The sequence below is a fragment of the Corvus brachyrhynchos genome, unplaced genomic scaffold (assembly GCF_000691975.1).
Source record: "Corvus brachyrhynchos isolate BGI_N302 unplaced genomic scaffold, ASM69197v1 scaffold115, whole genome shotgun sequence".
Taxonomy (NCBI): Eukaryota; Metazoa; Chordata; class Aves; order Passeriformes; family Corvidae; genus Corvus; species Corvus brachyrhynchos.
The window spans coordinates 16,760,361-16,777,581 of record NW_008239553.1 but is presented as its reverse complement, the minus strand read 5'-3'; the positions used below and the strand labels follow the sequence as shown (position 1 = coordinate 16,777,581).

The 17,221-nt window shown below is 35.6% G+C and overlaps 1 protein-coding gene across 1 annotated transcript in view; it reads right to left on the bottom strand.

The window, feature by feature from the left end:
* Window positions 1-2,243: 2,243 nt before the first annotated feature.
* AQR (aquarius intron-binding spliceosomal factor) overlaps window positions 2,244-17,221 on the bottom strand; it is a 51,091-nt gene continuing 36,113 nt past the window's right edge. The window contains exons 26-34 of the mRNA XM_008639743.2: window positions 16,429-16,566; window positions 15,496-15,567; window positions 13,845-14,032; window positions 12,059-12,230; window positions 9,621-9,791; window positions 9,035-9,120; window positions 8,049-8,223; window positions 6,620-6,733; window positions 2,244-3,594 (exon numbers count right to left, since the gene is read on the bottom strand). Coding sequence (XP_008637965.2) covers window positions 3,349-3,594; window positions 6,620-6,733; window positions 8,049-8,223; window positions 9,035-9,120; window positions 9,621-9,791; window positions 12,059-12,230; window positions 13,845-14,032; window positions 15,496-15,567; window positions 16,429-16,566 — 1,362 coding nt within the window. The 3' untranslated portion in view covers window positions 2,244-3,348. The remainder of the gene's footprint in view (window positions 3,595-6,619; window positions 6,734-8,048; window positions 8,224-9,034; window positions 9,121-9,620; window positions 9,792-12,058; window positions 12,231-13,844; window positions 14,033-15,495; window positions 15,568-16,428; window positions 16,567-17,221) is intronic.

The window sequence follows — 17,221 nt, the reverse complement described above, 5'->3', positions numbered from 1 at the left end:
TATTGTATGTCTTACATTTATTATTGCAAACTGCTTACTGAGACCTCCAGCTTGTCCCTTCTTTTCCCCTTGGCAAAATTGCTCCTGAATGTTTTAGTCCTGACTGACCCACCACCTTTGCCAAGCCTTTTCAAAGTCCATACAGACTAAAGCAAAAGCAAACCATGCTCTGAGAGTCTTACCAAGGCATTTGCTTTGAAAACACCAAAACCTGCACTTACAGCATTATTTTAGTCACAGGTGGAAAACAGCTTGTATTTATATAGCATTATCTCAGCTGTGTATGGATGACAGAACCCAAAGTAAATTGCTCTTTACCTGCCTTTTTCTGGCTATTACAGAAATGAACAGGACATTGCCTTACAGTATCATTTTTACATTAGCACTACATCAGCATCCAAGGGTTGAGCTGTTTCTAACCCAGTCTCTAAGCAAGTCTGGAAAGTAACTAAGTTGTTTTACAGGCTCAGTGTAAGAGGAAAATGAGGCAATTCATGTAAGGGTTGCCTAAATAAATATGAAGAAAAACCACTAATAGCTCTTTAGTTTCACTCAAATGTCCCAAACAGATCTCCTATTATACAGCTTTGGAACAATAAAATAAAGCAATTTTATATATTTTCCTCCAGTTCATACCTTTAGAGGACCTTGTCCTCAGAAAGATTTTAATTTTGTTCACTAGGTTTTCATGCACTGCTATAATAATTCTTTGCAATAATATTTAAAATGAATTTTTAAAAAGCTATTTTAACAATTATTCATTTAATTTAAAGAGTCTTGTCTTTTTAAAGTAATTAAATTTGTGTGCATTTAAAAAAAATTCAATACATTTCGTTTAACAACTGGATATTGTTGTTCACTACAATAGAGATGCTAAATCCTAAGCAAATACTGCCATTGGAAAAGAAACCACATAAATCAAAATTACAGTTTTAGACTCCGCTTCTCCCACCTACTCTTTCTTGAAAGAAAATGTCAGTTGATCATAAAAAACTATTTTGGTGGAAAAGACAAAGATCATCCTTTATCAAAAATTAAAAACAGAACTAAAAAGCTTTGGAAATAAAAGGCCCCAAACCCAACCTCACACTCCAAATCAAAGCCTCAAGAACTTTCCAACCACTGCTGGAATGAAGACACATTTCCCAAATTCCTGAAAATGTATTCTCCTACCACCGTGTTTCTGAAAAAGTCAAGTTTAACAGGTGGAAGATGGCCTTATGGACAATGAATAACCTGCTCTGCTCAAGTTACCTCAACAAAACCTTCCACTTTTTTTACATGTGGTGCTTGGTGCCTCAGAAAGCTGCATATTAAAGCGGTTCAAGCTTTTACAATTGTTTGCAGCTCAATTGCCTCTTCCTGCACTTGAGCCAGAAACAATCTCCATCTCAACTCCATGCAAGATTTTAGGGCAACACTGAAGTATATCTAGGACAAGTCTATACTTGGCTGCTGCTCTACAAGAACTGAGCCAAAGTGACCAGACACAGCTGGGGCCTGCACACAGAGCACAGCATCACACAGCCAGGCGTGGGCACTGTTCACTGCAAACTGCACAACTCAAAAAGCCCCTTTCAGCTTCGAGTGCTTGTTAAGAGTCATTCTGTCCTAAATTTTTATAGAATCTCTGTCAGTTAAATTATCCATTTTAGAAAAAAAAACCCCAAAAAAACAACTGGAGAATCCTTTTCAAATTCCTAAAGTACTAAAGCAAGTAAATGATTGTCAGACTCAGTATTTATAGAAAATTAGCTGGAAAACAAAGATGACAACCCTCAGCTGAGCTAGTTGCTTGTGGCCTGAAGGCTATTATTCAATTCTGCATGAACACATGACTGTTACTGCATGAAACTTAATACCCATACGTTCAATACAATTCGTTCCTCCAAGGCAGGTGATTCAGTAATAAACAGTGCACTCCCTTAAATCAAAACACACAAGGACAGAACACAAATTCTGCACAAAGAATTAGTTTCTTGTTTGTGAAAACTTCATTTCAGCAAAGGAAAAACATAAAAGAACATCGTGTACTGAAGGTAAGTACTTAGATTTGCTACTCCTGAGCTCCCCTCTAACTGAGAGAGGGGAGAATGATTTCAAGGGGAGGGGCAGATGAGATCCCAGCACGCGCAGACTGGTATGCAATAGATGCATTTCATGGGGCTTGGCATACATTTAACTTGATACTCTTTTTTCCTATATTATACTTAAAAAATATTAATAAAAATAACAAACTTCAATGCTGTTAAAAAAGTTTGGAAGTTAATTATTATCTAATCATTCTAGCAAGTCCATCTGGCAGCTTCACAACTGTAACACTTGAAATCCAAGAGTTTTCCCTTTGCCAGCAAAGAAGGTGTTCCTATGGCTATTGCTGTGCTTGAAAATCTACTTGGAAATTCCTAAGTCTCGTTAAACCACTGACTAATTTGCCATGATGGCAAGTATTCACAACGAATCAGGGAAAAATCCTTTCTCTGATCACTTTATGAAATGCATACACTCAGAAGTTACCCTAAAAAAACCCCACTCAACCATTATGTAATTAATATCAATACTGTATGTTTTGCATATCCTGCATTCAGGGAACTGCTTTGAGTTTTCTTCCTTATGTGGCTTTAGCCTAGGCAATTATTGAGTCTTCTTCAAGCAAAAGAAATTTATTTCTAAACACTAATTTAGAACTCAATGCTGTTGAGAAGTTGCATCCTTCCTTCTGCTGTAAAGAATAATAAATTAAAAACAGCATCAGAAGTCAACAATGAGAAATTGCTACAAGTACCTGGGCCTTTGAAATTCTCAGAACCCACTAAGGTCAAAATTCAATAAAGCTTCTGAATACTTCAGAGTCCCATGACAATTCACATTTCTCAGACATACAATCAAGTATCTTAATGAATTTGAGCCTATGCCTAAAATACCATCTCAGCATATACAAGCACAGCTCTGCATAAGGAATTCTCCATGGCAAAATACTAAGGAAACTATAAAGCATGTCTGACCAATATTGAAAACACTTAGTGAGGTTTAATGGGTGACTGAATTAAGAGTCAAATACTCAAAACTGGTATAAAAAGCATCTTTACTGAACAACTTATAAAAAGGAAAATGCATATAATTTGAGGCCATAAAAAAAATTGCATTACCAGTAGTGACAAGAACTCAGCAGAATATTTGCCAACCATCTTGCTTGTCCACAAAGTACTCAGTGAAAAATATACTGAACAGGTCCCACTACACAGGCAACCATTTAATGAAAGTCAATGTAAAAATAGCAATTATTTTTCTAACTGCTCTCTTCCCTGTCAATCTTCCAAAAGGCATTAAGGACAATGATTCCATCAATCACTTTTCAGTCTCATTCTCAGGTTCACTGTCTCCACTATCACTGTCTCTTCCAGGGTGTTCTGGCATTTTTCGATGTTCATCCATTTCATCCACATTCAATTCTCCTTCCTTCATAATTTCTTCCACTACTTCATTTCCTTCTTCTGCATCTTCCTGCATGCCCTGACCTTCACCTTCGACTTCAGTCTCTTCAGTTTGAGTCGGTTCTGGTTCTTCAATCATGGCAGGTGGGGGCAGTAAATGCTGGATGATTGAAAAAGATTTTGAATTTTTACATTTTAGCTTGAACTGTTATATTTAGGTTGAACCTTATATTTAGGATTTTCCATTAGATATCAAGTTAACAACAAAGACTTAAAATTTAGAAGCCTTAATGATTTGTAAGCACTTCGCTCCTATATATAAACAAAAATTAGAATAATGGTCACACAATAGTCATCTTAGATACATTTTTTCCTGAAAAGAGGGTGTTAAAAACTCAGGACTTCCAATTCAAGGATAGAAAACTACTTCATTATCCCAAACAGTCAGACTAGTAATACAGTAAATCCCTACTTGGAGCAATATGTGTATTTCTATCCTAATCTCATCTGTTGCCATTTCAAACTCCTAGATATGTTTAACTTGGTTTTTGATGCCTTCAACAGGCCAGTCTCATACCCATAATTTCTTCCTGCAACATCTTATAGAATACTATGTGAATGTTATCTCTACTTACGCAAGTTTCACGCGCAGCTGTGAATGTAGAACAATGCAAGTTTCACTAACAATTAAACAATGCTTATTTTCACATAATACTTCTGAAAAAGTAATTTAGTGTATTAAAAGTGTTCTGCTTGCAACCAAAAAAGTAGTTTGGAAAACATTATAAGCTGGAATGGTAGGCAAATAATAAAACTGGAAAAAAAAATACCAGGAATACATTGATCTGAAGAGTATGGATGAATGCTATACAACTCCAGGCTGAACAGAAACACTCACTTCTTGCAGCCTGACATTATTTAATGACATGATGGATAATGATGGATATTTCTTTAGAATATTTTGGATCATTTTAATGAAATGCAATCTTGAAAAACTTGATGATTGTTTAGTTTTGTTTTGCTCAAAAAGCAACTTTGTTTCACATGACAAATGAGGTGTTTAATAACAGTCAAGTTTTACCTTCAATTAGATGACACTAGTATTACAAATTTGCATAGGCAAATCTACAAATCAATTATGATTAGCAGAAGAGATATTAAAAGCATTTTCTACAGACTTTGAAGTTATCACACTGGTGTCTATAATCCATCTGTGCACAGGAAAGTGTATTTCCAAACCAGAGATCTTTTCATTACAAAAATACATTCTTGATGCATGAGACAAGCTTAGACTTCTGTGACTTACTTAGATGCATGTTGTGCTTTGTGATGACTACTGTAAAGACTAGTGTAAAAAAGAGGAAAAATATAATGTTGTACTAAATAGAATAAAAGAAATTTAATGCCAGCTTTGCTTTTTTCAGTAGTTCACTTCTTGGCTCCTCCTGCAAGGAGAATGTGATTCATTGTCACAGTAGGAAAACAGCAGTTTTGTAACTAATTTTAGCTAGCAATGGGTAAGATTAGGATGCCAAAAAGAATAACAGGTATTAGCAGAAGAATAGGGTCCATATTTGATTAAGGTGTCCAGCAAACACTTTTTGGTAAAATTTAAATGCTACTAAGTCTTCATCACGTAACATTTTGCATGGTTGAAAGATCTCCAACTATATTAGACAAACTGGCTTCAAATCAAGTTTTGTCATGTGCTTATAGGACTGGGTTTCTAAAAAAACAGTGTGAGGTTCCTTCACTACTACTGAAAAAATATTACAGTAAGAAGAAATTCTAGTGGTGTCCTCTTTGTACATCCCCTTTTCTTTATAGCACAGATAATTACAGCATTTCTCCAAAACAGTGAGAAAGTATCCTGTCTGTCCAGACAGCCTGGGACTGCTTTTGCTGGGTAACAAAATGCTTCGAATTTGGCCGAAGCTTCCTCTCAGAAATAAAAATAAAATCCAAAGTCACTGGGTAAAAACTGCAGAGAAAAATAAATTTTCTATCTGAAAGTCTGATATTTGGTTAAAGAAAAAATTTTGGGTTCTGATCTCTTCTGATTACACTGTTCCATATTAGATGAAACATGGAGGCGGAAGAAAAAAGGAAGAGGATGTGGCAGAGACATCCTTGCATTAAAGATCAGAACCTAGATCTCTTAGACCATCTGTTCAAGGACAGAGTCATGCTCACACTCTCCTCCCACAGCCAGCTAATACAGAATGAGTATTGTCCTTCTACATCAATTTTGTCCACTTCTGGAAATCTTTCAGAAAAGAAAAAACCAATAAGGGATCTTCAGAGTACCATGAAAGAATAAATTATAGGTAATATATATATAGGTATTATATAATATATGAAGAATAATATATAGGTAATAATATATAGGTAATATAAACATGACAGATCCCAGACACTGAGGGAAAGCTGATGCAGTTGATGGGTAGCATTTAAGACCATTCCCTTTTGGTCTAACTGCCTCTAGGCTTTACAGATACAAGTATGCTGAGTAAAGGCAGCTTTCTGCTCAGTATACTATCTACACTACCTTAATGCTCCACTCACTCACATGAAACTACAAAATGGTTTCTTGTGGGTTCTGAATTCTGCTTCAGGGATTAAATACTGACAAAACTAGGTACAGACATGTCAACAACTGCTTCCCACCCCATGCAATTTTGCTTGGTGCTGAACTAGTGCTGAAAAAATTGCTCCAGAACAAAAACCACTATAGCTGCAAACCAACCTGGATAACAGGGTGATTTAACAGGGTTACAATGGTTTCAAGACATAATCTGGTCTTTCTCTTACAAAACAGTACTACATCATGCCGTGGTGTTACAATCCCACTAGCTGAAGACCCCCACTTACCTAAAACATAACAGACAAGTTTCCTTCAAATTAATACTGGATAAGCTAGTTCTTTAGTCTTAATGAATAGTATTTTCGGCCCAGACAGAGCCATGTCTGGCACTTGGCATCAATTACTGATAGGTTTGGGGCCTTAAATTGTGGCTTTTGCTACTGCAACATTTTACAAGACCTCAATATTCTCACTCCTAGTCACAAACACTTCTTGAATTTTAAATATAACAGAAACAGACTCAAATCTCAACAGCTTCTCATGCCATTTACTGAAAAACGATTTTATTTTAAATGCATTCCAAAAGTTAGAAGGTCCTTACCTGTTGATGGTGGCGTGTACTCTGTATCATGTGCATATACATATTGTACACAAAGTTAGCCATTTGAGGCATGTTCTTAATAACATGTATTTGGTGAGCTGGTCTTTCTCCATTCTAAGGAAGGGGAAAAAAGTTGACATTCAGCAAACAAAGCAAAACAACCATTATTCAAAGGTTACTTAACTATATTAGAAGTCATAAGCCCCGAGAAATTAAATAATGCTTTTCAAAGAAAAAAAAATTGGTGAAATCTTTGGAAAGTTAGGAAGTGCAGGTCTTACATTTTGGGGAATTGGATTAATCATGATACTGCAGCCTGAAGAAAATTCAAAAGGAGAGGCTGGGTTCTGATTCTTACTCCATGAAAGACATTTTGAACTTGAGTAATTTAACATTTTAAAGGCACAAATAGTTTATGATCAGATTAGGATTTAGCCTCTTGCCCACCGCAGCTCAATTCCTTGCTCACACTCACTGACCATGCTTGTTGCATTCTTGCTGTACAGTTGATCTGAAAGTTTCAACTGAAAGAACTCCCTCCCAAACTTGTCAACAGCACTTAAGACCAGGGAAAGATCTGTAACTGAATTTTGGGTGCATGCAGGCATCCCTTCTCAAAGCTTCATGAAGCAGAGCAGATATGCTCCTTCGTTTCCTCATTTAGCATCCTGCTCTGTGTGCCCTGTGCTTAGATCCTCAACATGAACCTTTGCCTAAAGATCTAGTGCAGTATTACAAATTAGGTTTTTGTACTTATGAACCCAGCTCAGCAGCAAAATTCTTGTGATACTGGAACCAATTTTAACAGAAAAAAAATTAATTTGTAATCCTGAATTACTCGGTTAAATGTAATTTTACCTCTCTAGATGAGAAATTAGTAGATTTATGTAGCTCTGCTTGAGAAATAACATTATTTTGTTTCGTAACATGACCAAAAACATGTAAAAACTAAAAAATTATTTTGATCACCAAAGAAAAATACTGAATCATTTACACAGGTAGAACTCAGGAAAAAGCAGGCACAATAGTTACTGATACTTAAGTTATACTGATAATTCACTTTTATGGAAACATCAATTAAAACCAGCTGGTGTGTATCATGACAAAAGGTAACTGTAAGGAGTTATTCGTAGAATCATAGAATCGTTAAGGTTGGAAAAGACCTCTAAGATCAACAAAATCCAATCATCAAGTGGCACTGTTGAGTTCACCACTTAAACCATACCCTCAAGTGCCACATCCACACTTTTTTAAACACTTCTAGGGATGGTGATTCCATCATTTCTCCGGGCAGCCTGGTCCAATGCCAAGAAGCAGATCCACCAGTTTAGCAGAGGAAACAGTTCCACCTCTTACAGCCCATTCAAAGAAAAGCGAGCAAACACAAACATCCATTACAGATACCAAAATCCAGTGCAGGTGTTCCTACCTGTCTTGCTGTTGGAAAACATTCTGTGGGAACAATATGGAGGTGAAGTGGTCGAGCTGTGAGCTGGCTAAAAGCTGGAGTTAGTTCAAAACAGTTCTGAAATAGTGATACCCTTGCAAAGATATAAAGTCCAAGTCTGGCTCTTGACATGGCAACGACTAATCGTCGGACATCCCTTCAGAAAACAAAATCGATCATGTTCTTTATCACTGATGACACACTTGCAATAAAAATAACTAGAAGTACATGGGAGTCTTAATTAAAAGAAATATAAAATCATCTATGAAAATACTATCTTGTCTTTAGTTTTTTCCTTCTACATATTGTTTCAATAACTAGGAAATCCTAGTACCATTATATAAATATTTTGGTTCACTGTACCAGTATCACTAGGAAAAACCACTCTCTACTATTTTCCTACACCTCAGGAGTAAAGTTGAGAGTAAACGTTGAGAAAAAAAATCACAATAACATTTCTGTATCTGAATGAGTAAAGATGAATTTGATAACTCATCTATCTACCTAAGATTAGACAAGTCTTCCTCCATCACATCCCAAATCAAAAGTGCAAACATTTAAAACTACACATAATAATGCAACTTATGCAATGATCAAACACTTCTGATGCAAAATAAAAAAAAAAATCTCACAGGAAAGGCTCTATGAGAAAATTTAAGCCTACATCTGCTCAACAAATACTACACTCCTATCAGTCTACTAGGGTGAAGCCAAGTTCAGCCTATCTGCAGTAATATAAACTAATTCGAGGGTAAGAGCCATTACAAAAGGATAAAGTGGTCGAGAAGAGGGTACCAGAGTTGTAAAAGGAAGTGTGTCTGAACTTCATGATATACATAGCACTGAACTTCATTTCTACTACATACTCATACAATAGAACACTTTTGTATAATGTACTATAAACATTTCTGTATCTGACACAGAGTACAAGTACTTCTACAGCACTACAAGAAGATGTTCTTACATACCTAAGGTGGCCGACAGCTTTGGTACGCACTAGTGAAAGGAGAATATAATCGTTCTGTTGACCTTGAAATCTGTCCACGGTTGTTACCTAAAGAATTAAAAAATAAGAAAAAAACTCCATAGAAGTGGGGTCCTAATACCAAAAAATTATGGAAAGCCATTAGCTTTGTAACACAGTTTTAAGCTGCAGAATTAGCACCAGACATTTATAACTGCATTCTTTATTTGTTTCTTCAGGTTCGTGATCACATGTTCTATCAAATAATTTCCACTCTGGGTTGATCTTTCTCAAGATGTGATTTTGGGGATTGATGTTTTTATTGAGGACAAAATAAATTAGGAAAAAAGAGTTATTCTGTCCCATGTAGCTTGTAGTCTTTTCACCTTCACCGACCTCACTGTCAAATTATCAACAGGCAAAAACAAGGGCACTATCTATGAAATTCCATGGAATGTAGGTTCATTAAGTAAGTGGTTAAACAGGATAGCTGTTTTGAGTATAGCTTAAATTAGCCTGATTTGCAATATGACAATTTAAAAACACAGAAACCAGAACTACTCCAATGACTAATATATTGTCAAAGTCACCTTGTTTGGCCGTCCAATCAGAGGATTATTCCCACATCGCTGATTAATGACATCACGGATCAGGTGTTTCTGCCCATTATATGTTGTCAGGATACTTATCCTGTCTGCAGGATAACCAAGCAGGCACATATACATGAAGACTGCCACAACATACTCTGCCTCACCAAGATTCTAAAGTTTAATATGAGGGAAAAAGACAAGAAAAAAAAGACAAAAAAAGGGTTACTCAACTTGTAAGGTTAGAAAGAATAACACCTGTGACACTGTAATGTATTTAGACAAATATTTTAGTGCTGAGAGAAATGTCCCTACATCTGATGATTCTTTGCTCACTTCATACAAGCAATTTTGAAAGAATAAAAGAATTACAAGTAGGTTTAATACCTTCACTCTGATTCCTTTTCAGAGAACTGCTAAAAGTATCTACATCGATATTATTGTTAAGCACTGATTGAAACTTTCCAATATATACTCAAAAGTTCCAGTTACCCCAGAAAGCTGCAATGACTCACTCCTCAGTAAACTGAAAGTAAGAACGAGTTGAACTAGAATAAATAACGTCCTTTCAAATATTAATTAGGAGACAGATACCTGGATTATCAAATCCAGTTATTTCCACTGTAGGCCATACTATTCAATTACAAATTACCAGCTGTTATTTCATATATTGTAACTTTCTCTCTCTGTCATTACTTTTTGAGTCTGTCCCAAAGTACCACTCTTCTGGCTATGGGAAGCTTTGTTCTATTTCCAGACTGAAGTTATTCATAGCCTGTTTAAATCCATTTTCTGTCAACAAAAATTATCTTTCAGGTAAAAAAGTTGTTCTCAAATGCTGACATTTACTCCTGCTCTATTTATACAAGGAATTTTATCCCCTCTTGGCGTATGTCTGAATAGGCTGGACATACCAACCTCATTTATTTTTTCTTACTAAGTGGGCTCATCATTACTTGGAAAATGCAGTTGCCAGGCGTATCAAACACCTGTGGGTGTAAAGCTATTCTACAAATTTTAATCCCCTCTAACTCTGGAAAGAAAAGCCCAAATTCACAAAGAGAAATAATACATGGCAGCATGTTAGCTCATGAAAAACCATGCAATGCCACCGACATGTGCTAAGTAGCATTCAATTATCAAGATCACAAAAAACCCCATAACAGCAGGAAGTATTAGAGGAGTTTGCACATGAAAGTACTGGTATAATGAGAAGTGTGTTCTGTGTCCTCATGTCAGTGCTCTTAATCTTCTTTAGCCAAAGAGTGGTCTAAAACAGTGCTCGCACGCTCAATTATCAGGCACTCCTTTCAGCTGTTTGTGTTCCACTGGACACCTCTTTACTACTTGCATGTTAGAGTTTCAAATACCAAAAGAAACTCTCCAAATGACTCCATTCTCAATCTAGCAATGGGATAAAGTGGATTATGATTTACCATTGCTTCTTTGTCTAGCAGCACGCTAATTTGTATTGAAAAAGTATTGAGAGGAACCCAAGCAAAACCTATGAATATATTTCATACCTTTTTAAAAACATAGGTTAACGTAAGTCTCAGTGATCTTCAGAGGGAAAAATTAACATGAATATTATCATCATAAAGTATATTGTTTGCTTTCCATAATATTAAGCAAAATATAAGGTGTTCATTCCATGTTTGAATTAAACTGCTTAACTTGCACATTGCTCCAGCTCTAACTTTTCCAAAGCCCAAGTTTGCTATTTTAGACACCAGTTTGTTTTACCAGTTTTTAAAAGAAGAAAAATAAAAGCATCTCATTACAAGTGTGAAATATTTCCTAATTTAAGAGAAATAGATGGAGACTGTCGTTGATGGCTTAATTTCAAAATTTAGTTGACAGTTTGAAAACTTAGTTGAGAAACTCCAAGATTAAGGTTTTTTGAGAAGTTACTTCATCCTCAATGTCTCTGTGCCTCTTATGTATATTACTAGCAGTGCTGTTTTATTGTTTTATGAATGGGCATTTTAGCATTCCTACATACAGATCAAATCAACACAAACTCATGTATGTGCTACTCAGACTCTTCAAACTCGGGTATGTGCTACTGAGCAAACTTCAATTCTTCGCGTTCAGGGGAAGTGTTACTGTTTATTTCACTATCATGGCAGTACAGATGAATTACAATGGACTTTAATTTGCCTTAGGTCATACAAAAATGACATTTTGTAATGAATTCCACCAAGTCTCATCCCTCCCGTAACAATAAGAAAACAGGTATCAAAGTCATCCACTGAGCAAAAACTCCAACATTATAAGTTTTCATTTTCAATATTCAAAAAACTCATTAAAAGGAGGAAAAAATCATGACTTGATTATCTGAGAACATGAACTGAATATCAGTTTACTGTTTTTGACTGTCTTCACTGCAGATCTAACAAGCCCTACTGAGGTCAATAAATTACACATAGTATTTCCCTTACCTGATAGAAATAAGGATTGGGTTCAGACTCTCCTACACCATTGAAGTCTTCTACATTTATAAGCTGGAAGTCGTACAAAAAGCCAGCATTGGCTGTTCTGAACTCTGGCAGAAGCTGCACATGAGGCAGGTTACCCAGGTTCTTGTAACGCCAGTTGTAGAGGTTACACAAACTGTTCAAAACCACACAGACACAAATCACAAAGAGTGAGTTACAGCAGGCTCTTGAACTCATTCAAAATAGTTCAGATGCACATGAGATTAGTGCTTCTGTAGTTTTTCAATGAAAAGAGTAATTTTGCTAGGCAGCCTGTATATACATAAATGAACATACTCCAACAATCGATCCAGCAGTATTATTCTTAAATTGTGAGCTTGTTTTGTTCTCTCTCACAGAAAACTTCAGATGTCACGTCAGCGTGGCACACTCGGCTTTAAGTCTGTTCCGCTTGATCAAGGTACAAATTTTGCAATAATCCTAGCGAAGATTTTCATGGGTAACAAAACTTAAGGAATATTAATGCTTCTTTACAAAACAGAAGGAATAAGGAAAAAATTTTCTCCATTAACTGTGGTAAAGCTTCTTACAGTAAAAGAAATTATTTCCTTATTTATTTTGCATATTGTCAAGCACTAACACAAGACATGAATGGAAACAAACAAAATCTACCTAATTCTGAAGGTTCCTGATATGATTTCTGATATTTACTGGGACAGTAATACTAACAAAATGCACAACAATATCCAGGCCAGATTAAGTAGAAGATAATTCATAGGGAAGCTATCTGTGATCAAAAAAGAAAAAGCACAGGAAGGTACGGACAAAACATCCTTGAACAAGAAACTACTTGCAAAGTGAAGGACTTCTACTCTCTTATCTTTAAGAAGTTCACTAAAATGTTGCAAAATTAACTTTATTTGCCATCACATTCAGATAAAATTTTCGTTTTAAAAATCATACTGAACTGTCATTCGCAAGACTAGAAAATAATATTCTAGATTCCCAACATTTCCTACATAAAGAATATTGAAGTTATCCTCCATACTGTTCACTACATTTTATGCCTAAAATAAAGACTTAAAACTAAACCCAGAGTAGCAAGATTTTATACGGAGTAATCTTCTCTTATTTGGTTTTACTTTTCCTTCTTAACATGACACCACAAATATGCAATTTACACAATAAATAAATCCAGTATTTAAATTACCACAGTGAAATGACAAATATATAGATAAAAAGAAAAGCTATTATACTACAGAGACACAGTATCTCCTTTAAAATAAAAAAGGCTTTATGTTCCTGTGTGGACAGCCTGAGTGTGTCCAATCTCTGGATGCATCTCTCCTGAAATACTACAGAAAAGCACCCTTTTACAGACTTTAAGGGAATTATTATATATTCAATGCTAAATAAAGCACATCTTTTTTTAACTTTGAATACATTAAATGTTAGTTTAGAAAAGAAAGCTTCTGCAAAGTCTCAGTTGTAAAAAAACCTCAAGATTATTAAATTCCTTTAAATAAATTTTCATTAAAGTACGCATGCAACAACAGAATACTACTATATAAAAATAAATAACAATAAAGAAATTATTCTGATTACATTTCAGCAAAGTAAAACCTGTCTTCCTAGACTAAGCTGAAATAAATGGAAAAAAACAACTAAATTCCAGCTTTGCAAACTCCTGTCCTAACAATAAAAAACAGTTTCCAAAACTGTATGTGCCCTTCTCCCATTTCTAACCTGTTACTATCGTACAAGCTAGAAAAAGGATTTTCTGTCTTACCTTGCCCTTGCTCTTCCTTGTGCATCCAAATCAACGGTTGGCACTCCAACACGAACAAACCGTGTAAAAAGAGATTGTTCCATGTTGGAGTATTTTTGAAAAGCCATGTTCTTAATGACTGGTGGCAACTGATGATGGTCACCAATCATAATCCACCGCTTCAAACGACTGAATCCATCCTGGGGGTTCTAGAATGGAACAATGACACTATTGCAACTATTACAATATAATAAAGGCGCTCAAAACACATTATGAATCAGATTGTCTGCCTTTGTCTGAGCCCTTCAACATTTGTTTTTAAAGCTACACTGAACCTCAGTCTTTTTAAAGACTACTAGCTTCCATCCAATCAGAGCACAGAATTGTAGATAAAGTCTCTTTTTTTATAAAACAAGTACTTTTATCCACTAAAATTAGTAGAGAACTATCAGAATAAATATCATACTATATTACTTTAAAAGCCAAAAGTAATACACTGTCAGAGAACAAAGGAAGAACCACAATTATACATGCTACAGTGTTAAAAACACCTGATTACTAAATAGTAATGTCTAGGTAGTGTCCTTTGAACTTTATTTTTTGGATTCTGAGGTAGTGAATATGAAGCATCTGAAACAGTTTTTAGTGCTCAGATGTCCGAGGCAAAACTGAACCTGCCTTTCAAGTGTCTCTGTAGTCCATGTGCTTCACCTGTTTACTTTTGTAATTCTCAAACAGCCTCTTCCATGACCAGGATGTGCCCCTAACTAATTCCCATCTTGGCTCTTGGACTGAATGCTCTTCACAATTAGCATCCTGGAGACTTCCAGCTGTCAGATCCTCATTACACACTCCTATGATAATTCCCTTTCCCCATGGGAACACTGAGACAGAACATAAAGCTCCTTTTCCTGCCACTTGAAGTGAAAGAGCTCTGAAGCTGTCTCTAATCAGACAGCAAGGAAAGAAAACTGAACTCTGGACTATCCAACTCATCAAGCCTAAAAATGCTTTAGCAACAAAGTAGGAGGATGGAAATAATTTTTACTGTCAAGATTTTTTTTTTTTTTTTTTTTTTTTAACCTGCTCCCAAAAGCTTCTGCTTTGGAGAAGACCAAGCTTTCTATATAGTTGTTCTGCTCTTATCAGGCATTTTAATCTTGGACAAAGAGACCCCAAAAATGCAGTTTTTAAGATTTTCTCACTGCATTGCAAGTGAAGAAATCAAGTACTGCTACTCTGGAAGCCTAGATCCTTAGGTTTTGTTAAAATAAAAACCCACTCAGTTTTCAAGGATTATTTGGATGGCTCAACCAAATAAAGTCATGGACTATCCCCCAGAGTATGTCTCTATGCTGAAATGGTCTACTCTAATTACACAAATTCTTCAGTTTCTGCATTTCTCACATATCTCTATTTTCCTTCACCTGCCAGATGCATCTGATTATTCAATGCTCATTCAAAAGTTTGAAAAAAACTGTAAGACGCTTACTTCATTAAATAAAACAATCTCATAATCAATGAGAAAGTTCTTACTGTCCACTAAAATACCAGTATCAGTTCTAGGTTACTTTCTGCACACGGTATTTTTCATTTTAATAGTCAATATTGCTCAAGAACACAGAGCCTTATTTATCTTTTTTTGAAATATCTTTTATGTTTCAAGTCTAACCTGCAACAGGAGAGGTATAAAGGTTTCTATCTCCAGAATCTGAGCAGACTCTTCCATTAAGATGTTGTCATACTGAGAAAAAAAAAGTAAAGAGATGTCCATAAACACAGTAACACAAACGAATGTATTTATTCAGCCTACTGAAAGAAAGCACCTATTACTCATTCAGTTTCTGCTGGGTGGAACAGTTACAGCAGGATTTCACCTTATAGGCAAAGTATCAGTATCACCAAAAGGGTGAAGTCCTACTACATCAATGACAGACATCTCTGTACCAGTCAGGGCTTACCTCTAGAAGGAATCCATGACTGAACTACACCACATGCTTCCTATATGCCATAACCACAAGAGAAAAGCTTCGCGCAGTGGAGCAAACAAATTTGGTATCTTTGCACTGAAGCTGAAGAGAAGCCATTTTGTGACCCAATACAGTACATGATTGGTGAAAAATAACACTGAAAGAATTACTGGTGGCTGGCTTTTGTCAGAAAAAAAGACTAAATTAATAGTTATAGTTATCACTGCAGAGTGAAAAAAGCATTGAAAAAAGCATTGCATCATAGATCTTTTTCCTCATATTGTTAATCTTTTAGGTACACGAAGTTCTAAAGGCCATGTTTTTCTACCCAGTTCTGCCTCTATTTTATTAATCTTATCACTGCTGTTTATCATGTAAACGTGACTTTTTTTAAAATGCACTATTAAGCATTTTTTGTATATTCAATGGCATAAAGGTGATATAATCTTTTACTTGCAGAAGTTATATTTTTCTTCAGTAAAATTTAAAAAATTAAACATATGGGTAAAAAATGCGACTCAAAATAATCTAGCTACCTAAATTTGGGGCAGATAAAAAAGGTTCATATGGGGTGGGGGACAGGGGAGAACAAGCACCAAAATCAAGTAGTACAGTAACACTAGTATAATCATTACTTTGAAACCTAATTCAACCAGGTCACGTCGTTTCAGAGCAGCATGAGTACAAGTCATGGCAATGATTTTTGCTTCTTTCACCAACAGGTATTTGGATCTATCCAGGCCACTGCGAAGAAGTTCAAATGCTCTGAATTCCTATGGAGGACAAAACAAAAGCCTTGAAAGTCAGAATACAAAATGATACTGCTTTAAAAATGTATCCACTCAAACTATGTGGCCACCTTCTTAATATAATTAAACAAGAAAGTTCTGAGGGTATGTACTGTTAACAATCCCACCTGAATAATTTGTTGTGGTTTCCAGGTTTAGCAAATTCTGAAAAACAATCTTGTAAAAACCTATCAAAGAATTCTTCCAATCTGTATGCACATATAAATTTGCAGACAATTATTCAATTAATTCTGAGAACCCTCTCAGAATCCCCCAAAATTTTCTTTTACTACATCTTAACATGACATCAAATTCAGTAGTAGAAAGACCATTACAGTTAATAAAATCAAGCAATACACAAATCACCTAACTTTTAAAAGCCTCTTGAGCAATTCTGGCAAAACCAGAAAATAATCTGTTAAAGTTACTTCTAGGTTATCTGACTAAAGGCAATTCACTGTAAATACAAAGACCCTGTGAGGATCAGAGGAGCAGTGGTAGGTGTAACAATTCTCATAACCACATCAGTGAAAAGGGAACATGCAGGCTGGCTGCTTCCCAAGATCCAACTAGAAGAGACTAGTCCCTGTTGTGAAACACACCTATATTACTCAAAGGTGGAAATTCTCACCTTGCAACT